Source organism: Agelaius phoeniceus, chromosome 29 (genome assembly GCF_051311805.1).
Source record: "Agelaius phoeniceus isolate bAgePho1 chromosome 29, bAgePho1.hap1, whole genome shotgun sequence".
NCBI classification, from domain to species: domain Eukaryota; kingdom Metazoa; phylum Chordata; class Aves; order Passeriformes; family Icteridae; genus Agelaius; species Agelaius phoeniceus.
The window spans coordinates 736,958-763,874 of record NC_135293.1 but is presented as its reverse complement, the minus strand read 5'-3'; the positions used below and the strand labels follow the sequence as shown (position 1 = coordinate 763,874).

General features: G+C 62.1%; 4 protein-coding genes across 9 annotated transcripts; 2 read left to right on the top strand and 2 right to left on the bottom strand.

Moving 5' to 3' along the window:
• Positions 1-774: 774 nt before the first annotated feature.
• On the top strand, positions 775-7,244 carry DUS3L (dihydrouridine synthase 3 like). Of its 2 annotated transcripts, none has more exons than XM_077191498.1 (14): positions 775-844; positions 1,239-1,518; positions 1,970-2,500; positions 2,726-2,830; positions 3,192-3,233; positions 3,322-3,474; positions 3,566-3,682; positions 3,981-4,046; positions 4,118-4,228; positions 5,136-5,232; positions 6,035-6,110; positions 6,399-6,587; positions 6,670-6,798; positions 7,072-7,244. In XM_077191498.1, the coding sequence occupies exons 1-14, from the start codon at positions 801-803 to the stop codon at positions 7,142-7,144; spliced, it is 2,013 nt and encodes a 670-aa protein (XP_077047613.1). In that variant the 5' UTR covers positions 775-800; the 3' UTR covers positions 7,145-7,244. The 2 variants fall into 2 exon arrangements, with proteins under 2 accessions (XP_077047613.1, XP_077047612.1); XM_077191497.1 differs by having other exon boundaries at positions 2,546-2,830.
• Positions 7,245-7,377: 133 nt separating this feature from the next.
• Positions 7,378-14,747, top strand: MPV17L2 (MPV17 mitochondrial inner membrane protein like 2). 2 transcript variants are annotated; one of them, XM_077191538.1, is made up of 6 exons: positions 7,378-7,837; positions 8,529-8,712; positions 9,168-9,338; positions 10,007-10,083; positions 10,193-10,321; positions 12,435-14,747. In XM_077191538.1, exons 1-6 carry the CDS (start codon positions 7,817-7,819, stop codon positions 12,489-12,491), a joined length of 639 nt encoding a protein of 212 aa, XP_077047653.1. In that variant the 5' UTR covers positions 7,378-7,816; the 3' UTR covers positions 12,492-14,747. The 2 variants fall into 2 exon arrangements, with proteins under 2 accessions (XP_077047653.1, XP_054505924.1); XM_054649949.2 differs by lacking the exon at positions 7,378-7,837 and adding an exon at positions 7,979-8,111.
• RAB3A (RAB3A, member RAS oncogene family) lies at positions 13,508-17,920 on the bottom strand. The gene is made up of 5 exons (XM_054649948.2): positions 17,766-17,920; positions 16,368-16,595; positions 15,875-15,993; positions 15,664-15,788; positions 13,508-15,293 (listed from the first exon to the last, which is right to left on the bottom strand). The coding sequence occupies exons 2-5, from the start codon at positions 16,593-16,595 to the stop codon at positions 15,103-15,105; spliced, it is 663 nt and encodes a 220-aa protein (XP_054505923.1). The 5' UTR covers positions 17,766-17,920; the 3' UTR covers positions 13,508-15,102.
• Positions 17,921-19,345: 1,425 nt separating this feature from the next.
• On the bottom strand, positions 19,346-26,324 carry PDE4C (phosphodiesterase 4C). 4 transcript variants are annotated; one of them, XM_077191496.1, is made up of 15 exons: positions 26,056-26,324; positions 24,327-24,515; positions 24,203-24,239; positions 24,054-24,097; positions 23,611-23,642; positions 23,235-23,413; positions 23,037-23,130; positions 22,468-22,646; positions 22,286-22,384; positions 22,039-22,203; positions 21,856-21,955; positions 21,620-21,774; positions 21,415-21,537; positions 21,063-21,245; positions 19,346-20,588 (listed from the first exon to the last, which is right to left on the bottom strand). In XM_077191496.1, exons 1-15 carry the CDS (start codon positions 26,202-26,204, stop codon positions 20,061-20,063), a joined length of 2,256 nt encoding a protein of 751 aa, XP_077047611.1. In that variant the 5' UTR covers positions 26,205-26,324; the 3' UTR covers positions 19,346-20,060. The 4 variants fall into 4 exon arrangements, with proteins under 4 accessions (XP_077047611.1, XP_077047608.1, XP_077047610.1 ...); XM_077191493.1 differs by lacking the exon at positions 23,611-23,642 and adding an exon at positions 23,868-23,917 and having other exon boundaries at positions 23,235-23,347; positions 24,033-24,097; positions 26,056-26,323; XM_077191495.1 differs by lacking the exons at positions 23,611-23,642; positions 26,056-26,324 and adding exons at positions 23,868-23,917; positions 25,282-26,004 and having other exon boundaries at positions 23,235-23,347; positions 24,033-24,097.
• Positions 26,325-26,917: the final 593 nt, after the last annotated feature.

Below are 26,917 nucleotides of genomic sequence, written 5' to 3'. Positions count from 1 at the left end.
CCCTCGTGCAGCATCGGAGGGGTTGTGGAACAGGAGAGGTGTAAAAGAGTGGCACAAACATAAAGAAGATGTGGCAGCTACAGGGGAGGGAGGAAAGGTCAGACACGCCACGCCTGACGCGTGTGTTTGGTTTTCAGCCCAAACTTCCACCCACGACCAAAGGCAAGGGCACCTTGAGCACTGCAAGCAGCTCATGAGCAAGAGCTGGTTCATCCCTGTGCATTTACTGCTTAAAAATAACCCTGAGATGACAAAAAACTATAGCAAGTACCCCACATCTCTGTAGAGCTCCATCCTCTCCCCCGATAGTGGTGAGGAGGAGGGAAAGCCGGGCATCCCCAAAACCAAGGAAAGACAAAGTGGCACTTCGTGTGTCTGGCTGGTGTGATGCTGTTCGTTGTAAATTGAACTCAGTGGTCTCAGGGGTCCTCCCAGCCATGCCCACCCTCAGGAGCCATTACAGGGCCAGGCCTGGGGCAGTACCTGTGACCCCCTCACACCCAGGTGTCCCCGAAGAGAAGCCTTAAGGAGCTGCCACAAGGGACAACACCTCTCCCCAAGGTACAAGGGGTGCACAAGGGCCTTCTTTCCTTGCTTGGGCAACACTGCCACTCATGAGGGGCTGTGGCAGCCCCCGAAGCGTCCTCGGAGTGTGTACAAAAACCTCATTGCACACGCTACACTCGGCCGCGGCTCCCGCCGCTCTGAGGGGAGGGAGCCTCAGCCGGGCCCTTTTATATCGCGCGCGCCCGGTCACGTGGCCCCGCCCCGCGGCTGACGTCATCACCGCGCGCGGCAGCATGGCAGCGGTGGCGGCGCCCGGTGTGGCGCCGGTTCGAGCCCGGTGAGTGCAGGACCGGGGCCTCGGCCCCTCCTGAACCCCCCGGGACGGGCTCGGTTCCTTCATAACCTTCTCTGTTATGTGTCCGGTCCATTCATGAACCCCCCGGTACATTACTGACCCCTCCATAACCCCCCCCAGTACCTGCCCGGTCCCATCATAAACCCCCCGGTACGTTCCTGATCCCTCCATGCCCTCCCCCACTACCTGCTCGATCCCCCCATACCCCCCCCCAGTACATTCCCGACCTCTCCACATCCCCCTCCCAGTACATTCCCAACTCCTCCATAATCCCCCAGTACATTCCCGACCTCTCCACACCCCCCCAGTTCCATCCCCAGCCCCTCCTGCCCCGTTTCCCCCCATAACACCCCTTCCTGACCCCCTTTCCCCGCAGGTTCCTCACCTCCAAAGAGCAGTTCCACGCCTACCTGCGGGCAGGAGGCGAGGAGGGGGAGGAAAAAGAGGAGAAGAAGGAAGAGGAGCAGGTCAGCGAACCCCCAGCCAAGAGAGTGAAGGCAGAGGAGCTCGGCCAGGATGGGGAAAGCCAAGGGAATGCTGGAGAGGAGGAGAAGGAGCGCCAGGAGAAGAAGAGAGCCCGGGGGCAGAACAAGAGCCGCCCCTGCATGAAACCCAACTGCTACGAGCAGAGCAGGCTGTGCCCCTCGGTGACACAGGTGGGACACACTGCCCTGCTCTGGCTGGGTTAGTGGGATTTTGGGCAGGAATTCTGGCTGGGAAGGTGGGCAGGCCCTGGCACAGGGTGCCCAGAGCAGCTGTGGCTGCCCCTGGATCCCTGGCAGTGCCCAGGGCTGGGCTGGGCAGGGCTTGGAGGTGCCCCTGCAGGTGGGACTGGATGGCATTTATGGTCCTTTCCAAGCCAAACCAGGCTGGAATTCCATAAAAACCAGCTGGGAGGGGGTGATGTGGGATGAGCTGAGTGTCACAAGTGAGGTGTCACCTTCCTTGGAGTGTGTCCATCCCCTCCACTGTGTCCATCCCTTCCACTGTGTCCATCCCTCCCCCTGGGACCATTCCCTCCCTGCCCTGGGGGTCCCAGGTGATGCTCAGAGCAGCCTGGGCTGTGCTGCTCCGTGCCCACCCTGCCCTGCTCCGTGCTGTCCCCAGGGCTGTGCCGGGCAGTGCCACTTTGGGCCACGCTGCCGCTTCCTCCACGACGTGTCCCAGTACCTGGCGGCCAAACCTGCAGACCTGGGCCAGCGCTGCGTCCTCTTCGACACCTTTGGCCGCTGTCCCTACGGTGTCACCTGCCGCTTCGGCCAGGCCCACCTCGGGGATGGCCACCAGAACCTGGTCAATGCCTCCCTGGTGCAGCAGTGGGAGGGGAAGCTGCTGGTGAGGAACGGCCTCTCCAAGGAGCTGCAGCAGCAGCTGCGCAAGAGGAAGTTCAGCTTCCACAAGGCCGAGGAGTTTCTGCGTGGGCTCCGTGCTGGGAAGGGAGGCAAAGCCACGGGGAGCTCCACGGAGGTGTCCAACTGCACTGATCCCCAGGAGGGCCTGAGAGACAGCCCCGTGCTGCAGGAGCAGGGAGAGGATCCCAGACCTGAGGCCCTGCAGGGCTCCCGAGGGGCTGAGGGTGCTCCCAACCCTGAGGCTCTGCAGGGCTCCAGAGGAGCTGAGGATGCTCCCAAATCTGAGGTCCTGCAGGGCTCCAGAGGAGCTGAGGATGCTCCCAAATCTGAGGTACTGCAGAGCTCCCAAAGGGCTGAGGATGCTGCCAGACCTGAGGTCCTGCCAAACTCCCAAAGGGCTGAGGGTGCTCCCAACCCTGAGGCCCTGCAGAGCTCCCGAGGAGCTGAGGATGCTGCCAGACCTGAGGTTCTGCAGAGCTCCAGAGGAGCTGAAGATGCTCCCAGACCTGAGGTCCTGCAGAGCTCCCAAAGGGCTGAAGGTGCTCCCTCCATCCCAACCCTGGGCCCGCTGACAGATGAAGACATCACAAAGCTGCGGCCATGTGAGAAGAAGAAGGTGAGAGTCCCTTGTGTCCTGCTCCCATGGTGGAGATTGTGCATGGAAAGATGGAAAAAAACCCCTTGGAGAGCCTTTAGCTGGGGGAGGCAGGCAGAGCATGGAAGGAATTCCTCCCTGTGAGGGTGGGGAGGGGCTGGGATGGAATTCCCAGGGCAGCTGTGGCTGCCTCATCCCTGGAAGCATCCAAGGCCAGGCTGGACAGAGCTTGAAGCACCCTGGGATAGTGGAAGGTGTCACTGCCCATGGCCAGGGCATGGAATTGGATGATCATTAAGGTCCTTTCCAAGCCAAACCATTCTGTGATTCCATAAAAACCATTGCAGCTCTGCTGACCTGCTCCTCCATCCCTGTTTTCCAGCTGGAAATCCAGGGCAAGCTGTACCTGGCTCCACTGACCACGGTAGGTTGGTAACTCACTGTGGGAACGCTTGGAACAGAGCGGATCTCCTGACAATCCCCGTCCCTGCTGTCCGTGCTGTCCCTGGCAGTGTGGAAACCTCCCCTTCCGGCGGATCTGCAAAGCTTTTGGGGCAGATGTCACCTGTGGGGAGATGGCTGTGTGCACCAACCTGCTCCAGGGCCAGTCCTCCGAGTGGGCTCTGCTCAAACGCCACCACACCGAGGACATCTTCGGGGTGCAGGTGAGGGTTCCCACCCCACAACCCACCAAGGGCTCACTTCCCAGGGGAAAAGCTGCCTCTGGGACTCAGGGGAGCTCCTTCCCTCTGGCAGCTGGAGGGAGCCTTTCCAGACACCATGACCAAGTGTGCAGAGCTCCTGAACAGGACAATCGACGTGGATTTTGTTGACATCAACGTCGGCTGTCCCATCGACCTGGTCTACAAGAAGGTGAGAAGTTCTGTGGTGGGTTTTCTTTCCATGAATCCTTGTCTCCACCCTCACCCTCTGCTGCCTGATTGCTCTTTCCAGTCTGATCCAGAGCTCCCAGTTCATTTATGATCTCAGTAAGAAGGGGAATAAGCTGCTCAAGGAGCAGGGAATGGCTGTCTCTGCCTGGCAGGATTTGGGAGGGAAAAGCACTCTGGAGTATTTTTGGTTGAAGAATCCACTTTCTCCACACTCTGAGGTGCCCCAAGGACTCTCCACTGTGTGAGGAAGGTCCTGAGGTCCACGTTTTGTCCCTCAGGGAGGAGGCTGTGCTCTGATGACTCGCTCCAACAAGTTCGAGCAGATCGTCCGCGGGATGAACTCGGTGAGTGGGAGCTCCTGGAGCTGAGCTGATGGAGCCCAGTCCAGCCTGGCCTCACCTTCCCACCTCTGCAGGTGCTGGATGTGCCCCTGACGGTGAAGATCCGCACTGGGGTGCAGGAGAAGGTTAATGTGGCTCACAAAATCATCCCCAGGATCCGGGAGTGGGGCGCGTCCATGGTCACGGTACGGGGACAGAGCTGTGGGGTTGGTGCCTGGGAAGTTCTGCCTGGAGGTCAGATGGGGGTGACCTTCCCCTGCCTTTTAGTGTCCTCTGCTAATAAAAGAGGAAAATTCAGGTGCATAGGGCGTTTTCCTCCCTGCTCCTGAGCCTTGGGTTCGTGATCATGGAATCCCAGAATGGTTTGGGAAGGGACCATCCCTGGGTGTGTTTAACAAAGCCTGGATGTGGCACTGGGTGCCAGGGTTTGGTTGAGCTGTTGGGGCTGGGTTGGACTCAGTGATCTTCAGGATCTCTTCCAACCTGGTCATTCTGTGAATTCTATGAATCCAGAGGTAGATCCCAAGGGATCCCTTACCCAGCTCTGCTCTCAGCACCCATCGATCCTGAGCTCTATCCCGAGGCCCATCCCGAGGTTGATCTGGGCTGGGTTGAACTCGATGATCTTGAAAGTCTCTTCCAACCCAGTGATTCTGTGAATTCTGTAAATGCAGAGGTAGATCCCAAGGGATCCTTTACCCAGCTCAGTTCTGTCAGCACCCATCGATCTCGAGGTCGATCTCGAGGTCGATCCCGAGGTTGATCCCAAGGTGCCAGGGTTCAGTTGAGGTGTTGGGGCTGGATTCAGTTGAGGTTTTGGGTTGGATTCAACGATCCTTGAGGCCTCTTCCAACCTGGTCATTCTGTGAGTTCTGTAAATTCTGTAAATCCAGAGGTAGATCCCAAGGGATCCCTTACCCAGCTCTGCTCTCAGCACCCATCGATCTTGAGGCCCATCCCAAGGTCGATCTTGAGGTCGATGCCAATGTTGATCCCGAGGCCCATCCCGAGGCCCATGCCAAGGCTCCCTTGCCAGTGCCAGTGCCCCTGTCCCTGCGTGCCCTGCAGTGAGTGTCCCTGCTCTCTCCACAGCTGCACGGGCGCTCGCGGGAGCAGCGCTACACACGCAGCGCAGACTGGGCTTACATCGCCGAGTGCGCCCGCCTGGCCAGCCCCATGCCTCTCTTCGGTACGTGGGGCACCCCTTGGCACCCCTTTCGTTTCAAATCCCTTCAAAATGGGGGGGAAAGAGCGTGTTCCTGTGGGATTCACATCCTCTGAACCTGAGAGAAGCAGAGAAAAGAATGATCAAAACTGTTCTTATTATTTTCCGTGCCGGTGTTTGTGCCAAAGCAGAATGCAATGTGGAGATATATTCTTTATATGCTAAAGAATACAGAAAGGATACTTACAGAAGGCTAAAAAGATAATAATAAAAACTCTGACTCTCTCCAGAGCCCTGACACAGCCTGACCTGATTGGCCAGTAAGTCAAAACAATTCACATTAAACCAATGAAACAATCACCTGTTGGATAAACAATCTCCAACCATGTTCCAAAGCAGCAAAACACAGGAGAAACAAAGCAGATAATTATTGTTTCCCTTTTTCTCTGAGGCTTCTCACCTTCCCAGGAGAAAAATCTTGGGCAAAAGGATTTTTCAGAAAATGTGAATGCCACACCTGGTGCTGCTGATGTGGTGCCAGAGGGAAAAAAACTTGGGTTTTAAAGGAGTTTTCTTGGATTTTGTGGCACAAAATCCCTAAACCTTCAGGGAAACTGAAGGAGAAGAGAGGAGAAGGCTCCTTTTTTCCTTGTAAGGGAACATCCATCAGAAACATCCCTGGGAACCCAAAGCAGGAGCCTCTTTGGACCATCTGGCTCTGGGACATTGTGTCCATGTTGAATTTTATCCCATGCCTGCATTAGCTCACTTTGACTTGTCCTCACAGATCTCTTTGACCTCTGCCTTCTCCCTCCTCTCTGGGCAGGAAATGGGGATATTTTGTCCTATGAAGATGCAAATCGAGCCATGCAGATGGGAGTTTCTGGAATCATGATTGCAAGGCAAGTGCCTGTGTTTCCCTTCACTCCTGAGCTCTGGAGGTTCAAGGGAAAAAAAAAAAATAGGATTAAAAAAATTCCTAAACAAACCCAAAGCATGGAATTTCCTCTCAGTGAAACCACTCTGAAAATTGGCGAAATCAATTTGTATCAGTTGGAGCTTATTGTTGGAATGGAAAAATAGAAAAGAAGATTTAAAGCAGAAATCAGCCCTGGGAAGCGTCTCAGATCTTCAGGAGCATCAGTGATGGGAATAACAATTTTTTTTTTAATTTTTTTTTTTGGCTGCAGAGGGGCACTCATCAAACCCTGGCTTTTCACGGAAATCAAGGAGCAGAGACACTGGGATATCTCCTCCAGAGAGAGATTTGACATCCTCAAGGACTTCACCAACTACGGCCTCGAGCACTGGGGCTCAGACACTCAGGGAGTGGAGAAAACCAGGAAATTCCTGCTGGAGTGGCTCTCCTTCCTGTGCAGGTGATGCTGCCCAGCCAGGGGGATCTTTAAACGATAATTAATTGATTAATGAATCCCTAGCACTCATTTGATTTCATTCCAGGTACATCCCGGTTGGGTTATTGGAACATCTACCTCAGAAAATCAACGAGCGGCCGCCCTATTACCTGGGGAGGGACTACCTGGAGACCCTCATGGCCAGCCAGAACGTGGATGATTGGATCAAAATTAGGTAAGGAAGCATCAAATCTCATTGCAGTTGCTCAAAAGAGATGTGGCAGAGCCCCTGTAAGGCCACAGGGTTGTTTGACAGCTGGGGACTGAGCACCAAACCCTCCTCGAGTTTGGTTTTTTGTTGTTTTTCTTCCCTGGAAGTGCCCAAGGCCAGGCTGGACAGGGCTGGGAGCAGCCTGGGACAGTGGGAGGTGTCCCTACCATGGCAGGGGTGGCACTGGGTGGGCTTTAAGGTCTCTGGATTAATTCTGTGATTGATTCTTTCTCCCAGTGAGCTGCTCCTGGGCCCCGTCCCGCCCAGCTTCACCTTCCTGCCAAAGCACAAAGCCAATTCCTACAGATAGGGCTGGCCAGGCCCTGTCCCTCGGCATCAGGAGGAGTTTGGATGGGCTGTGAGGAGGAGCAGGGCTCCTGGCAGTTGGAATAAAGCTGATGTTTTTAGAAGCTGGTGAATTTTTTGCCTTCCTGCCTGCCCCACACCAATCCTGGCAGACAAACACCTGTTAGTGAGGGGATCTTTGCCTCCAGTTCACAGCTAGAGCTGTCCCAGCTGTCCCACATCGCTGGGAAAGAGCCTCAGTTCCCACCAGGATGTCCTTGGGAGTGACAAACTCCCAGGACGAGGAGCAGCAACGTCGCCCCAGCCCCTCTGCAAAACACAGGAGAAGCAAATGAGATGCGTCACTACCAAGGTGACACAGAGTTGATGTTCAAACTCCAAAGAGAAGCCTCTCAAAGAATTCTAAAGGCTCTGGGGACAGCCCGGAGGGTCTCAGCAACATCCCCACACCTAGGGGACCCCAGTGGCACCAGCAGAGTGGGGAGAGTAATGGTCCCAGCATTGCTGACACCCATCATGGCCACCTCCACAGGCAACCACAGCTCCCCAGCCACCTGCTGCCCCCAAACCGAGGTGTCAGGGACAGGGCAGGGCTGGGGCACCGCGGGGATCCCCTGGACCATCCCCAGCTCGCCCCACCACAACCCCTGGACGAGCTGCTGCCTCGGCAGGTGTCATGGCGGCCTCCTGTGCCTCGGTAGGTGTCATGGCGGCCTCCTGTGCCTCGGTAGCTGTCATGGCGGCCTCCTGTGCCTCTGTAGCTGTCATGGCGGCCTCCTGTGCCTCGGTAGCTGTCATGGCGGAGGCAGGAAGCGGAAGTCGTTGATGTCACGTGATCCTCTGCCGGTTCCGCGTGCGGGTGGTGGTGACGCCCGGTAGGGGCGGGGGGGGGGCACGGAGGGGACCGGGAGGAGCCGGAGGCACCGGGAGCCGGGCTGGTGTCCGGGAAGGGGCGCTGGGGACCCAGCGGGGTAAGTGCAGGGGTACGGAGATAACGAGGGTGAGCGGGGAGCAGGCAGTGAGGCGGGATGGGGGGCACTGGGGGGCACTTGGGGCATTGGGGCGATGGCTGAGGGGTCGGGGGGGTGTGGAGCAGTGGGGGCACTGGGAGGGGGCGGCAGGGGCAACTGGGACACACAGAGGGGAGAACTGGAGAGAAAACTGGGGGGAACTGGGAGGGTACCCAGGCCCGAACTGGGGGGCACAGGGGTACTGGGACAACTGGGGGGGTACCAAGGCCTGAAATGAGAGAACTGGGGGGGGGGGGGGGGGGGGGGTACCCGGGCCCGAACTGGGGGAACTGGGAGGGCACCCAGACTCTTACTGGGAGATCTGGGGTCACAGGGGCAGCCAGCACTGACCAGGGCTATTCCCCGTGCCGTGCCCAGGCCATGCCAGGCCGTGCCGTGCCCAGGATGCTGCTGCGCTCGTGGCGCTCGCTGTTCACGGGCCGCCTGCTGCTCCTCACCAACACCGTCAGCTGCGGGGGGCTCCTGGCAGCCGGGGACTGCCTGCACCAGGAGTGGCACCGCCGCAAGCACCCCCAGAGCCAGCTCCAGCTGGGACGCACTGGTGAGAGCTGGGAGGGCACTGGTGGGCACTGGGAGGGGCTGGGCAAATCCCACTGCCAGGGGCAGGGAGGGCAGGGACACCTCCCATCCTCCTGCTGCTCCAAACCCCGGCCTGGGGCACTGCCAGGGATCCAGGGCTGGGGGAAATCCCTCACAGGGAGGAATTCCTTCCCCAAAGTGCCCTCATGGCATTTTCCTGATCTCCATCCCAAATCCCCTGAATCTTTCCTGGGATCCATCCAGGGATCTGGGCACAGCCAGGAAATCCATCCCTGCCCTCACAGTGAGGAATTCCTTCCCCAAAATGCCTTCATGGCGTTTCCCTGATCCCCAAATCCCCTGAACCTTTCCTGGGACCTTTCCAGGGACCCAGGGTCAGCCATGAAATCCATCCCCACCCTCCCAGTGCTGAATTCCCTCCCCAGTTTCCCCCCCCCAGCCGTGCTGTCGTTGCAGGCAGGATGTTTGTGGTGGGCTGCAGCCTGGGCCCCCTGATGCATTTCTGGTACCTGTGGCTGGACCGGGCGTTCCCGGCGCGGGGCGTGCGCTGCCTCCGCACGGTGCTGAAGAAGGTGCTCATAGACCAGCTGGTGGCATCGCCCTCCATGGGAGCCTGGTACTTCATGGGTACGTGGGGGGCACCGATCCGGCCCCAAAATCCCGGCCCAGCAGCTCCTGGTGGTGCCTGAGGGGTTGGGTTTGGTGTTTTCAGCTTCTGTGCTGGGTTAGGGTGGAATTCTGAATTCACGTGGAGCGTGGGCAAGTTCTCCTCACGGATAGTTTGACAAAAGGGGCATCACTGCAGCTCTGGCAGGGCTGGGATGGGATCATTCCCCGGGAAATTCAATGCCCAGCACCCTCTGGGGGAAGAAGCTTTCCCTGATCTCCATCCCAAACCCCAGAACCTTTCCCTGATCTCCATCCCAAATCCCTGAACCTTTCCCTGATCTCCATCCCAAACCCCAGAACCTTTCCCTGATCTCCATCCCAAATCCCTGAACCTTTCCTGGGGTCCATCCCAAACCCCCTGAGCCTTTCCCTGATCTCCATCCCACCCCTGACACAGCCCCAGCCATTCCCCAGACAGATCTGTGCCTTCCCTTTCACTTTCCTTTCCATTTCCCTGCCCTCCCTGCCCAATTGGCATTTCCCACCCCAATTCTCGCCCCAATTCCCACCCCAATTCCCACCCCAATTCCCACCCCAATTCCCACCCCAATTCCCACCCCAATTCCCACCCCAATTCCCGCCCCAGTTCCCGCCCCAGTTCCCTCTGACCCCTCCTGTCCCCGCAGCCATCGGCACCCTGGAGGGCCAATCTCTGCAGGAGAGCTGGGACGAGCTGAAGGAGAAGTTTTGGGAAATGTACAAGGTGATCCCCTCCCTGAGCTGTCCCCTCCGTCCTGCTGGGAGCCGTGGGCAGCCCCCAGCTGCTCCTTGTCCCTCCTTGTCCCCCCTTGTCCCCCCTTGTCCCTCCCCAGGCTGATTGGAGCGTGTGGCCGGCGGCGCAGATCCTGAATTTCCTCTTCGTGCCACCCCCGTACCGTGTGGCTTATGTCAACGTGGTGACCCTGGGCTGGGACACCTACCTGTCCTACCTCAAACACAGGGTGAGCCCCGTCCCTGAGCCCCTGCCAGCCCCAGGAATTCACAGAATTCATAAAATTCACAGAATTCACAAGATTCACAGAATTCACAAGATTCACAGAATGACCGGGTTGGAAGAGACCCTGAAGGTCATTGGGTCCATCCCAGCCCCAACAGCTCAACTGAGCCCTGGCACCCAGTGCCACATCCAGGGGTGGTGACTCCACCACCTTCCTGGTCCCCGGGAATTCCCAAAATTCCCCAAAATTCACAGAATCACCAGGTTGGAAGAGACCCTAAAGGTCATTAAATCCATCCCAGCCCCAACACCTCAACCAAACCCTGGCACCCAGAGCCACATCCAGGCTTTGTTAAACACCCCCAGGGATGGTGACTCCACCACCTCCCCAGGAAAACCATTCCAGAACTTTCTCACCCTTCCTGTAAAACACTTTTTCCCAATATCCAACCTGTATTTCCCTTGGTGCAGCTCGAGGCTGTGTGCTCTGGTTCTGTCTGGAGAAGGAGCCCAGCCCCAGCTGAGCTCAGGCACCTTTCAGGAGCTGTGCAGAGCGATGGGGTCACCCCTGAGTCTCCTTTCCCCAAGGCTGAACACCCCCAGCTCCCTCCCAGGGTTTGTGTTCCCAGTTCCAAGAATCCTTCTGGATGCACCCGGGTGTCTCAAAGCCCTTCCTGAGCTGAGGGGCACAGCCCTCGAGGTGTGCCCTGAGCAGTGCCCAGCACAGGGGCAGGATTGCAGCTCCTGGGCAGTGCCCAGCACAGGCTCAGGAGCTCTCCCTGCTCCTGGCAGTGCCCAGCACAGGCTCAGGAGCTCTCCCTGCTCCTGGCAGTGCCCAGCACAGGATCAGGGTGCTCTCCCTGCTCTCAGGGCAGTGTCCAGCACAGGCTCAGGAGCTCTCCCTGCTCCTGGCAGTGCCCAGCACAGGCTCAGGAGCTCTCCCTGCTCCTGGCAGTGCCCAGCACAGGCTCAGGGTGCTCTCCCTGCTCTCTGGGCCCTGCCCAGCACAGGCTCAGGGTGCTCTCCCTGCTCCTGGCAGTGCCCAGCACAGGCTCAGGAGCTCTCCCTGCTCTCTGGACAGTGCCCAGCAGAGGCTCAGGGTGCTCTCCCTGCTCTCTGGGCCCTGCCCAGCACAGGCTCAGGGTGCTCTCCCTGCTCTCAGGGCAGTGCCCAGCAGAGGCTCAGGAGCTCTCCCTGCTCTCTGGACCCTGTCCAGCACAGGCTCAGGGTGCTCTCCCTGCTCTCTGGGCCCTGCCCAGCACAGGCTCAGGGTGCTCTCCCTGCTCCTGGCAGTGCCCAGCAGAGGCTCAGGAGCTCTCCCTGCTCTGGACAGTGCCCAGCACAGGCTCAGGGTGCTCTCCCTGCTCCTGGCAGTGCCCAGCACAGGCTCAGGGTGCTCTCCCTGCTCTCTGGGCCCTGCCCAGCAGAGGCTCAGGGTGCTCTCCCTGCTCTCTGGGCCCTGCCCAGCACAGGCTCAGGATGCTCTCCCTGCTCTCAGGGCAGTGCCCAGCACAGGCTCAGGAGCTCTCCCTGCTCTCAGGGCAGTGCCCAGCACAGGCTCAGGAGCTCTCCCTGCTCTCAGGGCAGTGCCCAGCAGAGGCTCAGGAGCTCTCCCTGCTCTCTGGGCAGTGTCCAGCACAGGCTCAGGAGCTCTCCCTGCTCTCTGGGCCCTGCCCAGCACAGGCTCAGGGTGCTCTCCCTGCTCCTGGCAGTGCCCAGCAGAGGCTCAGGAGCTCTCCCTGCTCTCTGGGCCCTGCCCAGCACAGGCTCAGGAGCTCTCCCTGCTCTCTGGACAGTGCCCAGCAGAGGCTCAGGGTGCTCTCCCTGCTCTGGGCCCTGCCCAGCACAGGCTCAGGAGCTCTCCCTGCTCAGGGCAGTGCCCAGCACAGGCTCAGGGTGCTCTCCCTGCTCTCAGGGCAGTGCCCAGCACAGGATCAGGAGCTCTCCCTGCTCCTGTCAGTGCCCAGCACAGGCTCAGGAGCTCTCCCTGCTCTCTGGGCCCTGCCCAGCACAGGCTCAGGGTGCTCTCCCTCCTCTCTGGGCCCTGCCCAGCACAGGCTCAGGGTGCTCTCCCTGCTCTCTGGGCCCTGCCCAGCTCACCCCTGGGTGTTTTGCAGCCCCGCAGCCCCGGGCAGGAGCCGCCACGGCAGAGCCAGAGCAGCGCCGGGGCCTAGAGAGGCAGAGGCCGTTGCAGAGCATCCTGCAGATGGATTCAGATGGATTTCCGTGGATTTCTGGCCTTTGTGGAGAGCCCCAGCTGAGGGAGGGCATGGCCAGAGCCAGCCCCCCCCACGTGCCTGCTGCTGATTAACTCATCTGCTAATTACAGCCGTGGGTTGGGGTTGGAACAATCTCTTGTTGCAGGAGAAGCTGTAAAGTGATTTCTTCTGGGATTTGCCCGCAGAGCCGGGGTGAGGAGGAGCTGCTGCTGGATTTGTTCCCTCTGCAGAGCAAACCAGGCCCTTGCTGCTCCTGCAGCACCTTCCAGCCACCTGGATCCCCACTAAGTGAAAGCTGGGAAGGAATTCTTCCCTGTGAGGGTTGGAATGGAATCCCCAGAGCAGCTGTGGCTGCCCCTGGATCCCTGCAAGCGTCCAGGGCCAGGTTGGAGCAGCCTGGGATGGGATTTCGGGTCATTCCAACCCAAACCCACTCCCTGCTTCACTGTGGCTGCTCCTCTGCTCTCCCTGCAGCTCCTCTCCCCTTCCCCTCCTGCTTTTGCTCTTGCAGCTCAAGGATAAAATCACTGCACTCCCCCTGAGCTGCCTCAGCTCCCATTTCCCCCCCGGCTCGGGCGGGGGCTGCAGCCACCTGGATCCTCTATAAATAGGGATGGAAATGGGATGTGCTTGCACCCGCCGGCTCTGCAGAGCTCAGGGGGCGTTGGAGCCAAATTTTGGCAGAGTTTGGGCCATCACATCCCCTCTGCTCCCAGCCCTGGGTGAGCTGGACACTCCCTGCAGAACCCAAGAACTGAATTGTTTCCAGTGTCAATGAAAATTGCCTGAATGGGGGTTTTTTAATTTGATTTTTGAAGCTGTGCCTTAATGCTCTGCCCTGGTCGCTGGTCACACACCCAGAGGGACTCAGCTCCTCCCTCAGCAGCAGCAGGAGCCATTTGGGGGACGATGATTTTAAAAAAATCTGATTAATTTTGCTCCTTTCTGGCAACTCAGGGACCCCGAGGAACTTCTGATCAGCATTGGTTTATTTCTTCACAACATTTCTTTTAATACAGTGATTTTTAGGAAATTGTACTCTTTTTTTTTTTGACACTTTTGACATTTGTACAGTACAGTGTAACTCTTCCATAAGTAAACTTCACAAAAAAGAGGAGGGCAGGGAAGGGGAGGGAAGGAGATGGAATCATGATGGGGGGTGGGAAATAGAGGGAAATCTGTAAAATAAAGACACAGCGCTCCAGGAGAAATAAATAAAGGGCAGCTCTGTCATGGCTACGGGAATATCCACTTATTCACAGTCTCCACAGAAGCACAGAACTACAGGAACACGAGATCCCAAATCCCTGGAGCAAACCAGCCCTGCTCACCCCCCCAGGCTCCCCCAAACCGGGGCAGATTGGCTCCAGTTGGCTCGGCCTCGCTGATGCATTGAATTCATTTTTCATTTGAAATATTATTATTTAAATAATAATAACAGTTCTGGCGTCGTTCGGTTGTGGGAGTGGGGGGGGGTTGGGTTGTTTTTTTTTTTGGTGGGTTTTTCTTTTTTAAAAGTGATATTCACAAGCAAGGTTACCACACTGAGAGAAACCAAAAAAAAAAAAAAACCCAAAAAAAATCAGAATATATATATATATATATATATAAATAAATGCACCACCACGGCCACAGCACAGCAGGTCACGCGCACAGCGTCACTTCCTACGCCTATTTACAAGGAATTTCTGTATGTACAAGGAGGAAGACGGCGGGAGCATAAATTAGCATCTATTTATACAAATAAACAAGAGTCAGGAAATATCCATCCAGCTGGAGGGGCAGGGGAGCTGGGCACAAAGAGCCCCCTGCACCAGGAGCTCTCAGGGTAAAAGGGGTGGGATGGATTTGGGGAGGGCGATTTGGGGGTCCTGTCACAGCACCCACACGCTGGGAAGGGGGGTCCCAGGGTAGGGGGATCCCCAGGACAGGGGGTTCCAGGGCAGGGGAGGGTTCCAGGGCAGGGGGAACCCCAGAGCAGGGGGTCCCAGGGCAAGGAAAAGGGCAGAGGGTACCAGGACAGGGAGGTCCCAGGACAGGGGGTTCCAGGGCAGGGGGTCCCAGGACAGGAAAATGAGCAGGGGCTACCAGGACAGGGGGTTCCAGAGCACAAGGGGTCTCAGGGCAGGGGAATCCCCAGAGCAGGGGGTCCCAGGGCAAGGCAAAGGGCAGGGGGGGGTTGTCTCCAGGACAGGGGGGTCCCAGGACAGGGGGGTCCCAGAGCAGGAAAAAGGGCAGAGGGTCCCAGGACAAGGGGGTCCCCAGGGCAAGGGGTGCCAGGACAGGGGTGGGTTCCACCAGGGGAAATGGGGCTGGGGGTGACGGTTTCTTGACAGTGATTAAAAGCAGAATGAGGGGGGAAGTTTTCTACCAGCCCAGGCTTAAAAATAAATTAAGGGGTGGGGGGCATAGCCTAATGAATTGGGGTGGGGGCTCCTAGAGGGGCCGCAGCCCTTTCGGAGGTATCAGCAGCAAAAGCCCCCGTGGGACCCCCAAGAGGAGGAGCTCGGGGGGGGGTTGGGGTGCACTGACCGGATTTTGGGGGGATTTTGGGGGGGGCTGGCCCCTAGCAGGCACAGTCCTGGTGGGGGGGGGCCTGCTGGTCCGTGAGCTGGGGGCCCTGCTTGGCGCCGGTGACCGCGGGGTCGGCCGTGTCCAGCGACTCCGACATCTTCTCGCAGATGATGTCCACCAGCCTCTCGAAGGTCTGCTTCACGTTGATGTTGTCCTTGGCGCTGGCCTCGAAAAACTCAAACCCTGAGGTGGTGGGAAAAGGGGGTGGGGAGGGGGGGACAATGTGGAAGGGGACAGAGGGACAAGGGACACGCACGCACGTCAAAGATCCGGCCCCGCATGGCTGCTCCTCCTCCTCATGCAATATTTAAAGGGTTTGCAACCTGCCCCCACTACCCACAAAATCCCGTTTTTCCCACCCAAAGAACCCCCCAGATCCTCCCCCCAGCATCTCACAGAGAGTTTAAGCTGTGCAGTGACTCCGTGGTTTTTCACCAGGTGCCAAGTCACCGCTGACACCACAGCAGAGCGATTACACGCGGGGAATTAAGCCCTTAATTAAATTAATTGTGGGCTGGCAGGCGTGGTGGGGGGCTCCCCCTCCCCAGCTCACCCAGGTGCTCGGCGAGCTGGCGCCCCTTCTCCGAGGAGACCACACGCTCGTCCTCCATGTCACACTTGTTCCCCACCAGCAGCACCTGGGCGTTGTCCCACGAGTAGGTCTTGATCTGGGTGGACCTTGGGGAAGGGAGAGGGGGATCAGAGGGGCAGGGAGGGGGCGGCTGGGGCGGTTTGGGGTGCCCAGAGCCCCCCGTGGCGCTCACCAGTCCTGCACAGCATTGAAGGACTCCTCGTTGGTGATGTCGTACATGAGGATGAAGCCCATGGCCCCGCGGTAGTAGGCGGTGGTGATGGTGCGGTACCGCTCCTGCCCCGCCGTGTCCTGGGGGCACAGGGGACAGATGAATGTCACCCCCACCACAGGGGCCCCACCACGGGGGCAGATCTGCCTGGTGGGGCAGCTCCACTCTGACCATCACCCAACCGAGCATTATCCCATAGTGACCATCACCCCATAGTGACCATCACCCAACCAAGGATTATCCCACAGTGACCATCACCCCACAGTGACCATCACCCCATAGTGACCATCACCCCCCACACCAACAATCCATCACCCCCACATCACCACCTTTCACTGACCATCACCCCCACACCACCCCTCACTGACCACCACCCTTCACCGTCCATCTCCCCCTCCCCATCGCCCCAGCCCAGCCCAGGGGCCTGGGGGCACGCAGGGGTCTCTGTGCTCACCCAGATCTGCAGCTTGATGCGTTTGTCGTTCCTGTAGATGGTCTTGACCTTGAAGTCGATGCCGACGGTGCTGACGAAGGCGGGCGTGAAGGAGTCGTCGGCGTAGCGGAACAGGAAGGAGGTTTTGCCCACGCTGCTGTTGCCGATGATCAGGATCTTGAACATGTAATCGAAGTTCTGGTCCGAGGATTCCTTCTGCCCATAGCGGGAGTCAGTAGCCGACGCCATCTGCAGGGTGGGGAGAGGCTGTGACAGCCCTGGCAGTGCCCGGCCCCACTCGGAGCCGGTTCCCAGCATGGATTTGGGATATTTTGGCTCAGGATTGGCCATGGTGTGGCCATCAATGGGTCACCCAACCCCGAAGGGCTCGGAGAGGGAGAGGCCACCTCCTGTCACCCGAAGAGCGGGGAGCCGTGGTGTGTCCACGGTGAATATGGGGCACGTGGCCCACGGCGTTTGCCACGGCCACAGAGATTCGCCCTGGCTCCCAGGAATTGCCACAGCTCCCAGGAATTGCCACAGGTCCCAGGAATTGCCACGGCTCCTAAGAATTGCCGTGGCTTCCAGGCTTTGCAATGGTTCCCAGGAATTGCCACGGCTCTCAGGAATTGCTGTGGCTACCAGGATTTGCCGTGGCTCTCAGGAATTGCCACAGCTGCCAGGAATTGCCGTGGCTTCCAGGCTTTAACACGGCTCTCAGGAATTGCCGTGGCTCTCAGGAATTGCCGTGGCTCTCAGGAATTGCCGTGGCTCTCAGGAATTGCCGTGGCTCCCAGGATCTGCCGTGGCGTTGCGGGTGCGGCCGGGGCGCCGCAGCCTCTCCCGCATCTTCCCGGTGACAAAATGGCACCGGCGGTGCCCCCGCACGGCACGGCCAGCGCGGTGACAGGGACTGGGGGGTGGCACAGGGACCCGGGGGTGACACAGGGAGCCGGGGGGTGGCACAGGGACCCGGGGGTGACACAGGGATGCCAGTCAAGGGGGCACAGAGGTGGGTGCGCACCCAGGGAGGAGGATGCGGGATGGAGCACAGGGATGCGGGGAGGGGGTGCAGGAATGGGGTGCTGGGTGCTGATTGGGGGGTCAGGGTGTTGATTGGGGGGTTCAGGGTGCTGATGGGGGGGGTCACCCCCTGCTCCTCCCCGCAGGCCCGACCCCGCTGCACCCACTCGGTCCCCGCCGCAACGAGACCCCCCCAGGCCCTGCGCAGCCCCCCCCGCGCCGCATCCATCATCATCATCATCATCCCCCCCCCGCCTCCCGCCTCCTCCGCTGCAGCCGCCCCTCCCCTCCCGGTGCCGGGGGGGTCCCGGTGGGGGTCTCGGGGGGTCCCGGTGGGGGTGTCGCTGTGGGGGGGTCCCGGTGGGGGTCCCGGTGGTGGGGGGGGGGGGTTCTCACCTCTGCCGCGCTCGCGCCGCCGCCTCCTCCCCGCAGCGACTGCAGCAGATGCGGAGTCCGGGTGACGTCGGCTGAGGGGCGGGGTTCGCTATGCAAATAAGACCGGACGTCACGGGCGCGCCCCTGAGGGAGGCGCTGATTGGCTCGGCGGCGCGCTTTGATGGACAGCGGGCGGACGGGGGGGAGGAGACCCCCCCTCCCGGCGCGGTGGTGGGCGCCGCCCCCCCTCCGGAACCGCGCAGTGGTGCGGTCCGGCCGCGCTCCGCGGGGCGCGGGATGAACCACCCCAGCGCCGGCGGGGGTGTAGGGTGAACCATTCCCGCTCAGAGGGGGGGACGAGTTTTGACAACCTCCCTGTCGCGACATGGCGCGCTATCGCGACGCCTTCCCTAGGCCTGCAGTGGCGGGCAGGCTGATCCCTGCCGTGACAGGACGGCTGGCGCTGAGGCGGGGCTGGTGCGCAGGTGGGCGGCCATGTCCTCCCTCGCCCTGCGGCTCCAGCGGGGATTAGGGCCGGCAGCATATGGCGGCCTGAGGGCAGCGGCACCGCCCTGGCCCCGGAGCCTCCCGGGCCCTGCCCTGCCCTACCCCGCCCGGGGGCTCCGTGCTCTCCGTGCCCGTGCAGCTCCTGGCTCCTGCCCAGGCTCATCCCACACCCACAGCCCCGGGAGGACCGAGCCGGACACGGGGGGCACGGGGTGGGCAGCGGGGATGTGGAGCACGGCCCTCAGGGACAGTGGGGTGGCACGGATGGGTGGCACGGCATGGGATGGGCGAACAGGGATGGAGCCGTGGGGATGGACACAGAGGTAGGGATGGAGCAACCATGGGGATGGACATGGGGTCAGAGATGGGGTCAGAGATGGAGACAGCTGTAGGATGGAGCCAGAATTAGGGATGGATCCAGAATTAGGGATGGATCCAGGCTCAGGGCTGGATCCAGGCTGCTGTGCCCATTTTCCATCACCTTCCCCAGCCAACAGCCCCCCTGCTCTCCTCATGCTGCCCAGCCAGAAACAGGGGGGAAAAGGGCTTTTTCCACCAGTTCCTGCCCCACTCCAGCCCGGCAGAGTCTGTGCTGGATCTGGATTTGAGGAATTTGAGAGCACAGAGCCTCAGCCTGTCCCTATCTGCAGAGGCAGGGGGACATCCAGCACCCACCAGGGATGGCACCGAGCTGCCACCACCCCCGCAGGACCCTGCACTCCCGGCCAAACCCTGGAGCACGGCGGGGCTGCGGAAAATCCATCAGCTCTGCCGCTGCTAGGGCAGGCAGGGGGCGAGGGCCCCACGTGCCGGGGCAGTGCCACGGGTGGGGCCGTGTTTGTGGAGATAAATCACCGTGGGGAGCAATGCGGAAGGGCCGGGAGCGGGCTCCGCGCCGCGCCAAGCCGGCGATTAAATATTTACCTTAGCAGGTCGTGTTTGGCAGTGATGGATCGGCGTTTCCAGGGAGGAGCTGGCTTTTGTTCCAGCACACAGCCAGGCCCTGCCCGGTGCCCAGGGCCACCAACCACAGCAGTCCCTGGGGACGTTGCCTGCGGCTCCCGTGACACAAAGAGGCGCTTGCAAGGCTCAGGTTAAGGGTGGAACAAACCGGGTTTAATCTCTGGAAGGTGAAGGAAGAATCCCAAAGGACCCTGCCCCAGGCAGGATAACGGAGATGGGGGGTGGGGGGGTGGTGGTGACAGCACCCGCCAGGGTCCGAAATGTGAAATACAAATGGCATCTGGAGTGATGACAGAGCAGAAATGGAGCTTTGCTCCCCCCAAAAAAATGCATCTTTCCGCCCCAAAAATGTGTGTGAGCCTCGGGGAGGCTCGTAGTAAAAAGTGAGCTACAAAAGGCTTTAAAAAGTGAACTTATCCCCCCAAATAAATAAACCACTGAGCCGTGCCCGTGCCATGCCTGGGGGTGCCTCGTGCTGGGGGTGTCACCAGCACCCTCTGCCCACCTCGTGCCACCACGGGGCTGCCGTCCTGCCAGGGGACACCTGGGAAGGTGCTGGAATGCTCCTTCCTGCAGCCCTGTAGGGTGTGATGTCCCCAGGGCTGGGCTGGGCCCGGAGCAGAGGCTGGGCTGTCCCCACGCCCTGTCTGAAGGGGACAGGGACCTTTCCCAGGAGAAGGCCGGCAGCATCCCCGCACCTGTCAGGACCTGCCCAGCTCCCAAACAGCGACACATCCCGGGTGCCTCCGAGTCCCTGCAGTGCCAGTGCTCCCCAGTGCCAGCTCCCCAGTGTCCCCAGCACTGCTCAGGGCAGTGCCCAGTCCCACGTCCCCCGGGGCGGTGCCGCTACGTGCCCAGGGACAGGAATGTGACATTTCCCTCTGTGTCCAGGCACAGCCCCTGGCTGCCCTCGGGCCCTGGCACGGAGCACCCGCTGCCCCCGTCCTTCGGCAGCGTCCCCTCCAGCGCCTGCCGGTTGTCCACGTCCCTGGGGCGGGGCACGGGCGAGTCGCGCTCCCCGGGGCCGGGGGAGAGGCGCTTGGTGTCGGCAGACTCCGAGTCATCCGTGCCCGGCGTCTTGGAGCCGCTGTTGTCCTCGTCCAGGGGGCTCTCGGCCCCCTCCAGCTCCGTGTCCGACTCACCCTCCTCCTCCTCCTCCTCCTCCTCCTCCAGCGTCAGCTCGAACTGGAACTTGTCGGTGGCGGCGGGGGACGCGGAGGGTGCCTGGGGCGGAGGCGAGGGGCTGCGCGGGATCATGCTCTGGTACCACTCCCGGTTGTCCTCCAGCGTGTCCAGCAGCTCCTGCGCGTCCGGGTGCACCAGGTCGGCCCAGGTCTCCCACAGCGGGTGGGCGATGAAGTCGATGAACCCCACCTGGGGGGAGGCAGAGCTGAGCCCCCTGCCCGGCCCTGACAGCCGGCCCTGTCCCCGGGCTGCCACCCCACCTGGGACTTGTCCACGGAGGCGCCGTGCTTGTCACACGTGGGGCTGTCCCAGGTGTGTCCCCAGGTGTGTCTCACCTGGGATTTCCCCACTGAGGCGCTGTGTTTGTCACACATGGGGCTGTCCCCAGGTGTGTCCCCATGTCCCAGGTGTCCCCAGGTGTGTCCCCATGTCCCCAGGTGTGTCTCACCTGGGATTTCTCCACGGAGGCGGTGTGCTTGTCGCACATGGGGCTGATCTCCCTGTACCCCCCATGTCCCCAGGTGTGTCCCCATGTCCCCAGGTGTGTCTCACCTGGGATTTCTCCACTGAGGCTCTGTTTGTCACACATGGGGCTGTCCCCAGGTGTGTCCCCATGTCCCAGGTGTCCCCAGGTGTGTCCCCATGTCCCCAGGTGTGTCTCACCTGGGATTTCTCCACGGAGGCGGTGTGCTTGTCGCACATGGGGCTGATCTCCATGCCCTTCTCCCGCTCCCGGTCCCCCTGGTGGAAGAACTCCACCATGATGCGGTCGGTCCACTGCCGGTACAGCTCCAGAGGCTTTGTGGGGTTGCTGAGGTCGGCGCAGTGCACCATGTTCTGCAGGACCTGTGGGCATGGGACAGCGTGTCGTTTGTCCCCCAGGGCCACCCGGAACTCACTTGGCCCCCCAGTTGGCTTTGGGATGGACAGGTGGCACCAAACGGGACATCCTGGCAGGCCAGAGCTGGGATGGACACCGGCAGCGTTGGGGAGGATTGCCCAGGTGTGTCCCCACCTGGATCCGGTCAGAGTAGTTGTCCAGCAGCAGCACCCCCAGGCTGGTCACCTTCTTGGTCTCCACCATGGTCTTCAGATCCGCCAGCAGGTTCATGTGCTTGGACATGTCTGTGGCCAGCACCTGGGCAGGAAGAGGTGGGAAGGGGTCCCAGCCTGATCCCCCAGCCCAGCCCCTCACCCTGGGCAGGTGCAGCCCCCCCTACCATGTCGATGACCATTTTACGGAGCGTCTGCCTCTGCTTCCTGCTCAGGTTCTGGAAGATGTCGCAGTTCTCCTCCTGCAGGAGCTTGAAGCCCACGGCCAGGTGGTGATTCTCCAGCACCGAGGCGTCGTTGTACATCAGGGCCAGCTCTGAGTCTGTGAGAGGGCACCGGTCACCCCAGGGTGACCCTGGGGTCCCCCAATGTCCCCCAGGTCCATCCCTGAGCCCCAGCTCACTGGTGTTGATGAGGAACTGGTTGGAGACCCCGGGGTGGTCAACGTCATGGATGGCACTTGCAAAGATGGCAGCCATGATCTCCAGGTCCGTGAAGACAGCCTAGGAATGGTGGGAACGGGCATTGCTGACACGTGACAGCCTGGCCAGGCACACCTGGGTGGCCTCAGGTGACCAGGAATCACCTCCAGCGCAGGTGTGGAGAGCAGGACGTGCGTGGACTGCGCCACGTCGGCGGCGTGCAGGCTGTTGTGGTAGGCCACGTCGGCGTGGTAGTGATCCTCCAGCGTCAGCATGTAGGTGATGAAGGTGTTGACGGGGATGCGGAAGGTCTTCATCAGGTCCCGCTCCTGCGGGGAGGCAGAGGTGGCTCGTCCCCATGCAGGCACGGGGACAGGGACACCCCACAGGGACAGGGACACTTCCCATCACCTGGAAGATGCTGTACATGATGACGGTCAGCGGGCGGTTCCCCGAGTACTCGGCCACTTTGAACACGTCCAGCCCCCACTTGTTGGTGTCCTCCAGCTCCTGGGCAGCAGAGGGACAGAGATCCATGGGGGGCTGCTGCTGGGGACCCCTCGGTCGGGGGGGTCACCCCTGCCAGGGCCCACCTTGGCCAGCAGCGCCTCGTGCTCCGTGCGCACCCCGAAGCGGGGGATGCCGGCGGCCGCCAGGCTGGAGCTGTGCTTGAGCTTCCTGACGCCGCTGATCTGGGACATGGGCCGCTTCCTCCGCTCCTTCTCCTTGTCCTTGGCCAGCGACGAGGGGATCTCCACCTCGTGCTGCTTGTCTGGGGTGACACGGGGGGGCCAAATGTCACTGCCAGCATCTCCCCGGGTCACGCCGAGGACGGGCACGGGTCACACTGTGACAATTTGGGGGCTGCAGCACTTCACTTCACCCCCATCCACCGGCCACGCATCTACCAGGGGACTCCTCCAGGCACACAGGGGGTGGTGGCCCCAACACCCCCAGTGCACCAGTACACACCAGTATGAGCCAGCACTCCCAGCCAGGACAAATGCTGTGACATCTGTGGGACAAATCCCACTGGGACACCTGGGAAAAACCCCCCTGGTCCCCCCATTCCATTCCTCCACAAGAAGCAAGTGGGCATCATCCCCCACACAAAGCCCACCCTGCTGGCAGCAGGAGGTGACCCTGGGGTGGGGGTTCTCACCCAGGAAGGTGCTGGAGATGTACTCGGACACCTGGTTCCCAGAGCGGCTGGTCTCCGACAGGTGCGACAGCTCCCGGTTCAGCATCCGCTTGAACTGTGGGTGGGTGGCAGGGTCAGCGGTGTGGGGGGCTGGCAGGACATCCCGGGGGGCTCTGGGGTGCCCATGCCCACCAGGGTGGCCGTGAAAAGGTCCCTTACCTTGTTGGAGGCCATCTCGCTGACCGAGTGCCTGGTCTGCAGCGTCTCCAGCTGGTCCAAGCACCAATCCAGCTCCTCCAGGGTCTCCCTCGAGAGCTTCTGGTGGGCATCTTCTGCTGGGGGCACCCGCCAGCTTGGCAAGGGACCCGCCAGCAGCACGGCCACCCGGCACGGGGGGGCTGGTGCCACAGCAAAGCCGGGGGCCGGCCGGCCTGGGGGGCCGCAGCACCCCCCGAGCGGGGCACGGGGGGCACGGGGGGTCGGGCATGCCTGGGCAGCGGGGCCCGGCCCCGGCGCGCTGTCCCCGCGGCCCGGCGGCCCCGGCACGCGGCGTGCCACGCTGTCCCGTGGGGTGACAGCCAGCCCCGGGGGCAGCCGCGCTCCCGCGGGGCCCCGCTCACCGCCGGCCTTTTATTAATGGAAGGTTTGACGTCAACGGGAGCTTTTCCACCGCCGCGAAGGGCGGGAGGAGCTGCCGAAAACCAGACATGGATCCCAAAGGGCAAAGCCGCAGCTCTGCCTCGGCTTGGGGGAGGCGGCTGCACCCCCAGGGCACGGCGGGACACAGCCTGGGGACACGGGGACAGCCAGCTCGTCCCAAAATCTCCCCACCACCGTTTGCCCGGTACTCACCGGAGAGGCTGGCCTTGCTCCCCGAGGGCAGGCTGCTGCTCGATCCTCGCCTGTCAAACACGGGGGGCTCAGTAGCTGTGACCCCCAGGGCGGTGCCACCCCTCGCCGCGGGCTGGGGTCCCCGCTCGGGTGACATCCTCGCCCTCCCACCCCCCGGCCGCTCACTTGATGCCAGCGCGGTCCTGCAGGTGGCTCAGGTTGCTGCGGACGGTGCGGAGGCTGGCCAGGACCTGGGGGGCGACAGGGGGCTGGGGTCGGGCTGCGGACCCCCCCGGGACACCCGCCCCGCTGCGGGCTGCAGGCCCTGTCCCCTCCCGTGTCCCCCTGGCACCTACCTGGGCAAAGGGTGTGACGATCATGTCTTCTCCATGCCTGCGGGAGCACAGGGAGCGTGAGCCCCGCGGAGGGGAGGCAGGGGAGGGAGGGGAGTCCCGGGGGATGTGGCCGGGGGACACTCACAGGTCGCTGGCGATGGAGGAGTTGCGGGACATGGCTTTTGGGGACAGGTCGTAGTCGCTGTCGGAGCGGTACAGGAAGGACTCGCGGCGCTGGCCGTGCGAGAAGGAGCCCTGCAGGACCAGCCCCGCGCCCGGGCTGGCCTGGGGGTCCAGGGCGCCCCGGCCGGGGGGGCCATTCTCCAGGTCAAAGCTGCGAGGGGAGAGGGGACAGGGCTGGCACGGGGACCTCAGCCCAGGCGATGCTGCCGGGTTTGCGGGGCTCTCTGTGCCACCATCTCACTGTGTCCAGCTTGGTGACCCTGTGGTGACAGCGGTGCCCAGTCCGGCCCTGCTGGCTCCTCCACGCGCTGAGAACGGGCACAGCTCGGTGCACAGGGGCCCTCTCAGCTCCTGCTGGGACCTGGGACACTGGCCAGGCTGTCCCATGTCACCCAGCTGGGACAGCACCCACCGCCCCGAAGCTCCCAGCTCCAGGGACCCCCAGGAAGGGCTGGCTCCTGCCTGTCCCTCCCCCTACCTGTCACCACGGTCCCGACTCCTCCAAAGCCTCCGTCAGCCCCGTCCCATGTTGGGGACAATATCCCAGCCACGGCACAGAGCCAGGGGACATCGAAGGACAGAAACCGACGCAGAAGCCAAGCCCTGGCCCCTGGGGACACGCTGGCGGCAGCCCAGGGGCACCCCAGCCGGAGTCACCTGGCAGCCAGCGCATCCAGGGGGGACAGGGGACAGCGATGGCGACCCTGCGGTGTCCCCAGGCCGGCCGCGGCCGCCTCACCCACCCTGCCGCGCTGCGGGCCCCGGGGTCATGGGAAAGGCTGCAGGCAGCAGGGACACAGCGAGGGCCATCCAGCGCCTGTCCCCTCCCGCGGGGACGGCGACAAGCCACCCCCGAGCAGCGGGAAAGCGCGGATGCCACTGTGGCCACCGCGTCCCCGCCGCGTCCCGGCACCTACCCGATGCAGGAGTGCCTCCGGGACGGGCAGCGGCTGCCCGGCAGCATCGTCCCGCTCCGCCAGCCCCGGTGCCTGTGGCGCGGCCGTCCCCGGCAGCGGCAGTGGCGGTGCCAGCCGGCACCGCGTCATGCCACCCCGCAGCCCCTTGTTTTCCTGCCTCGGCTTCCCATCCCCGATGGTACCGGCCGCACAAAGCCGCATTGTCCCTCCGACGGCCCCGCGGGGCGATGCCCGCGCCTGTTCCCGGCCCCGTGCCACCACCGCTGACCCCGCTGCCACCGCAGGGGACAGCCCCGGGGGACACGAGCCCCCGCCACGGGGTCGGTGCCCGATTAACCCCCCTCGTTTCGGCGTTAATGACCTCGGAGCGGTGTCCGTGCCGCGGGGCCGGGGCCGCTATAAATAGCTGCTGTCGCTGCCGAGGAGGTCTGTGCCGAGCCCCACGGCGCCCCGCAGGTGGGGCCGGCGCCCCAAAACCGACCCCACGGAGCTGCGAGGCGGGGAGGGCACGGAGGAGCCGCGGTGGCTGCGTCGGTGCCTGGATTTGAAGGGCAAAGTCCCCCTCGGTCCCCACCGGGGTCCCTGCCACGAGCGCGTCCGTACTCAGCCCCCTCGTCCGGCGGCTCCCCCTGACCCTGAGGGGACCCCGCCGTCCCCTCCTCGTCCGCACAGCCCCGAGGCCGCGCCACAGCTCCGGGGGCAGCCGTGCCCCCACGGCGGCAGCACGGGCCGGTGCCACCCCCCCGCGGGGACCCGCCTGCGTCCCCCCCTTACCAGAGGGGATGCGCCACGGTGAAGCGCCGCTGCAGGCGGATGCTCTGGTTCATCAGGAGCTTCCTGAAGAGCACGGGAGAATTGCGGGGGGAAGCGCGGGGGGACGTGGCCGGAGAAGCCCCCGGCGAGCGGGGCGCGCTGGGCAGCATGGCCCGGTCAGGGACCCCCGGGCGGGCGGCGAGGCCCCGGCGCCCCCGGTGCGGAGCAGGAAGCGCGCGGCCGTCCCGGCCCCGGCAGCCCCGGGAAAGTTTCCATCCCCCTCCCGCCCTGCGCCTGGGAAATTAAACAACTGTCTGGCTCCGGCAGCCCGCGCAGGGAGCCGGTCCCCCCCCGGTGTGCCTGGCGGGCCGGGCACGTGGCCCCTCGCTGGCCCGGTGCCACCGGCCACCCTGCTGTCCCCGAGGCGGCAGCTGCTCCCGAAAGGGCAGGGGTGCTCTGCCTGGGGACAGGGAACAACGGCCCGCGAAGCCCCCGGGGAGCCGGAGCAGGCGGGCCACGGTGACACTGAGGGACACGGCTGAGCATGGAGCATCCCAGACACACGGTGTGGCTGTGATTTGGTGACACTGAGGGACACAATTGAGCATGGAGCATCCCAGACACACGGTGTGGCTGTAACACGGGGACACTGAGGGACACAACTGAGCATGGAGCATCCCCAACACACGGTGTGGCTGTGCCACGGTGACACTGAGGGACACAACTGAGCATGGAGCATCCCTGGCACACGGTGTGGCTGTAACACGGGGACACTGAGGGACACGGCTGAGCATGGAGCATCCCCAACACACGGTGTGGCTGTGATTCGGTGACACTGAGGGACACGGCTGAGCATGGAGCATCCCTGACACACGGTGTGGCT

Bases quoted from the DNA above. Each gene is read 5' to 3' on its own strand.
- DUS3L (XM_077191497.1), top strand. From the start codon at position 801: ATGGCAGCGGTGGCGGCGCCCGGTGTGGCGCCGGTTCGAGCCCG. The intron at 3,234-3,321 runs GTAGGTTGGTAA...TGTCCCTGGCAG, and splicing joins ACCTGGCTCCACTGACCACG to TGTGGAAACCTCCCCTTCCG. The intron at 4,229-5,135 runs GTACGGGGACAG...CTCTCTCCACAG, and splicing joins GGGGCGCGTCCATGGTCACG to CTGCACGGGCGCTCGCGGGA.
- RAB3A (XM_054649948.2), bottom strand. From the start codon at position 16,595: ATGGCGTCGGCTACTGACTCCCGCTATGGGCAGAAGGAATCCTCGGAC. The intron at 15,789-15,874 runs GTGAGCGCCACG...CCCTTCCCCAAG, and splicing joins TTCAATGCTGTGCAGGACTG to GTCCACCCAGATCAAGACCT. The intron at 15,294-15,663 runs GTGAGCTGGGGA...CCACCACCTCAG, and splicing joins CCAGCTCGCCGAGCACCTGG to GGTTTGAGTTTTTCGAGGCC.
- PDE4C (XM_077191496.1), bottom strand. From the start codon at position 26,204: ATGCTGCCCAGCGCGCCCCGCTCGCCGGGGGCTTCTCCGGCCACGTCC. The intron at 22,385-22,467 runs GTGGGCCCTGGC...TCTGCTGCCCAG, and splicing joins ACGAGGCGCTGCTGGCCAAG to GAGCTGGAGGACACCAACAA. The intron at 21,246-21,414 runs GTGGGGACACAC...CCATGCCCACAG, and splicing joins ACTACTCTGACCGGATCCAG to GTCCTGCAGAACATGGTGCA.
- MPV17L2 (XM_077191538.1), top strand. From the start codon at position 7,817: ATGGCGGCCTCCTGTGCCTCG. The intron at 8,713-9,167 runs GTGAGAGCTGGG...CTGTCGTTGCAG, and splicing joins GCTCCAGCTGGGACGCACTG to GCAGGATGTTTGTGGTGGGC. The intron at 9,339-10,006 runs GTACGTGGGGGG...CTGTCCCCGCAG, and splicing joins GGGAGCCTGGTACTTCATGG to CCATCGGCACCCTGGAGGGC.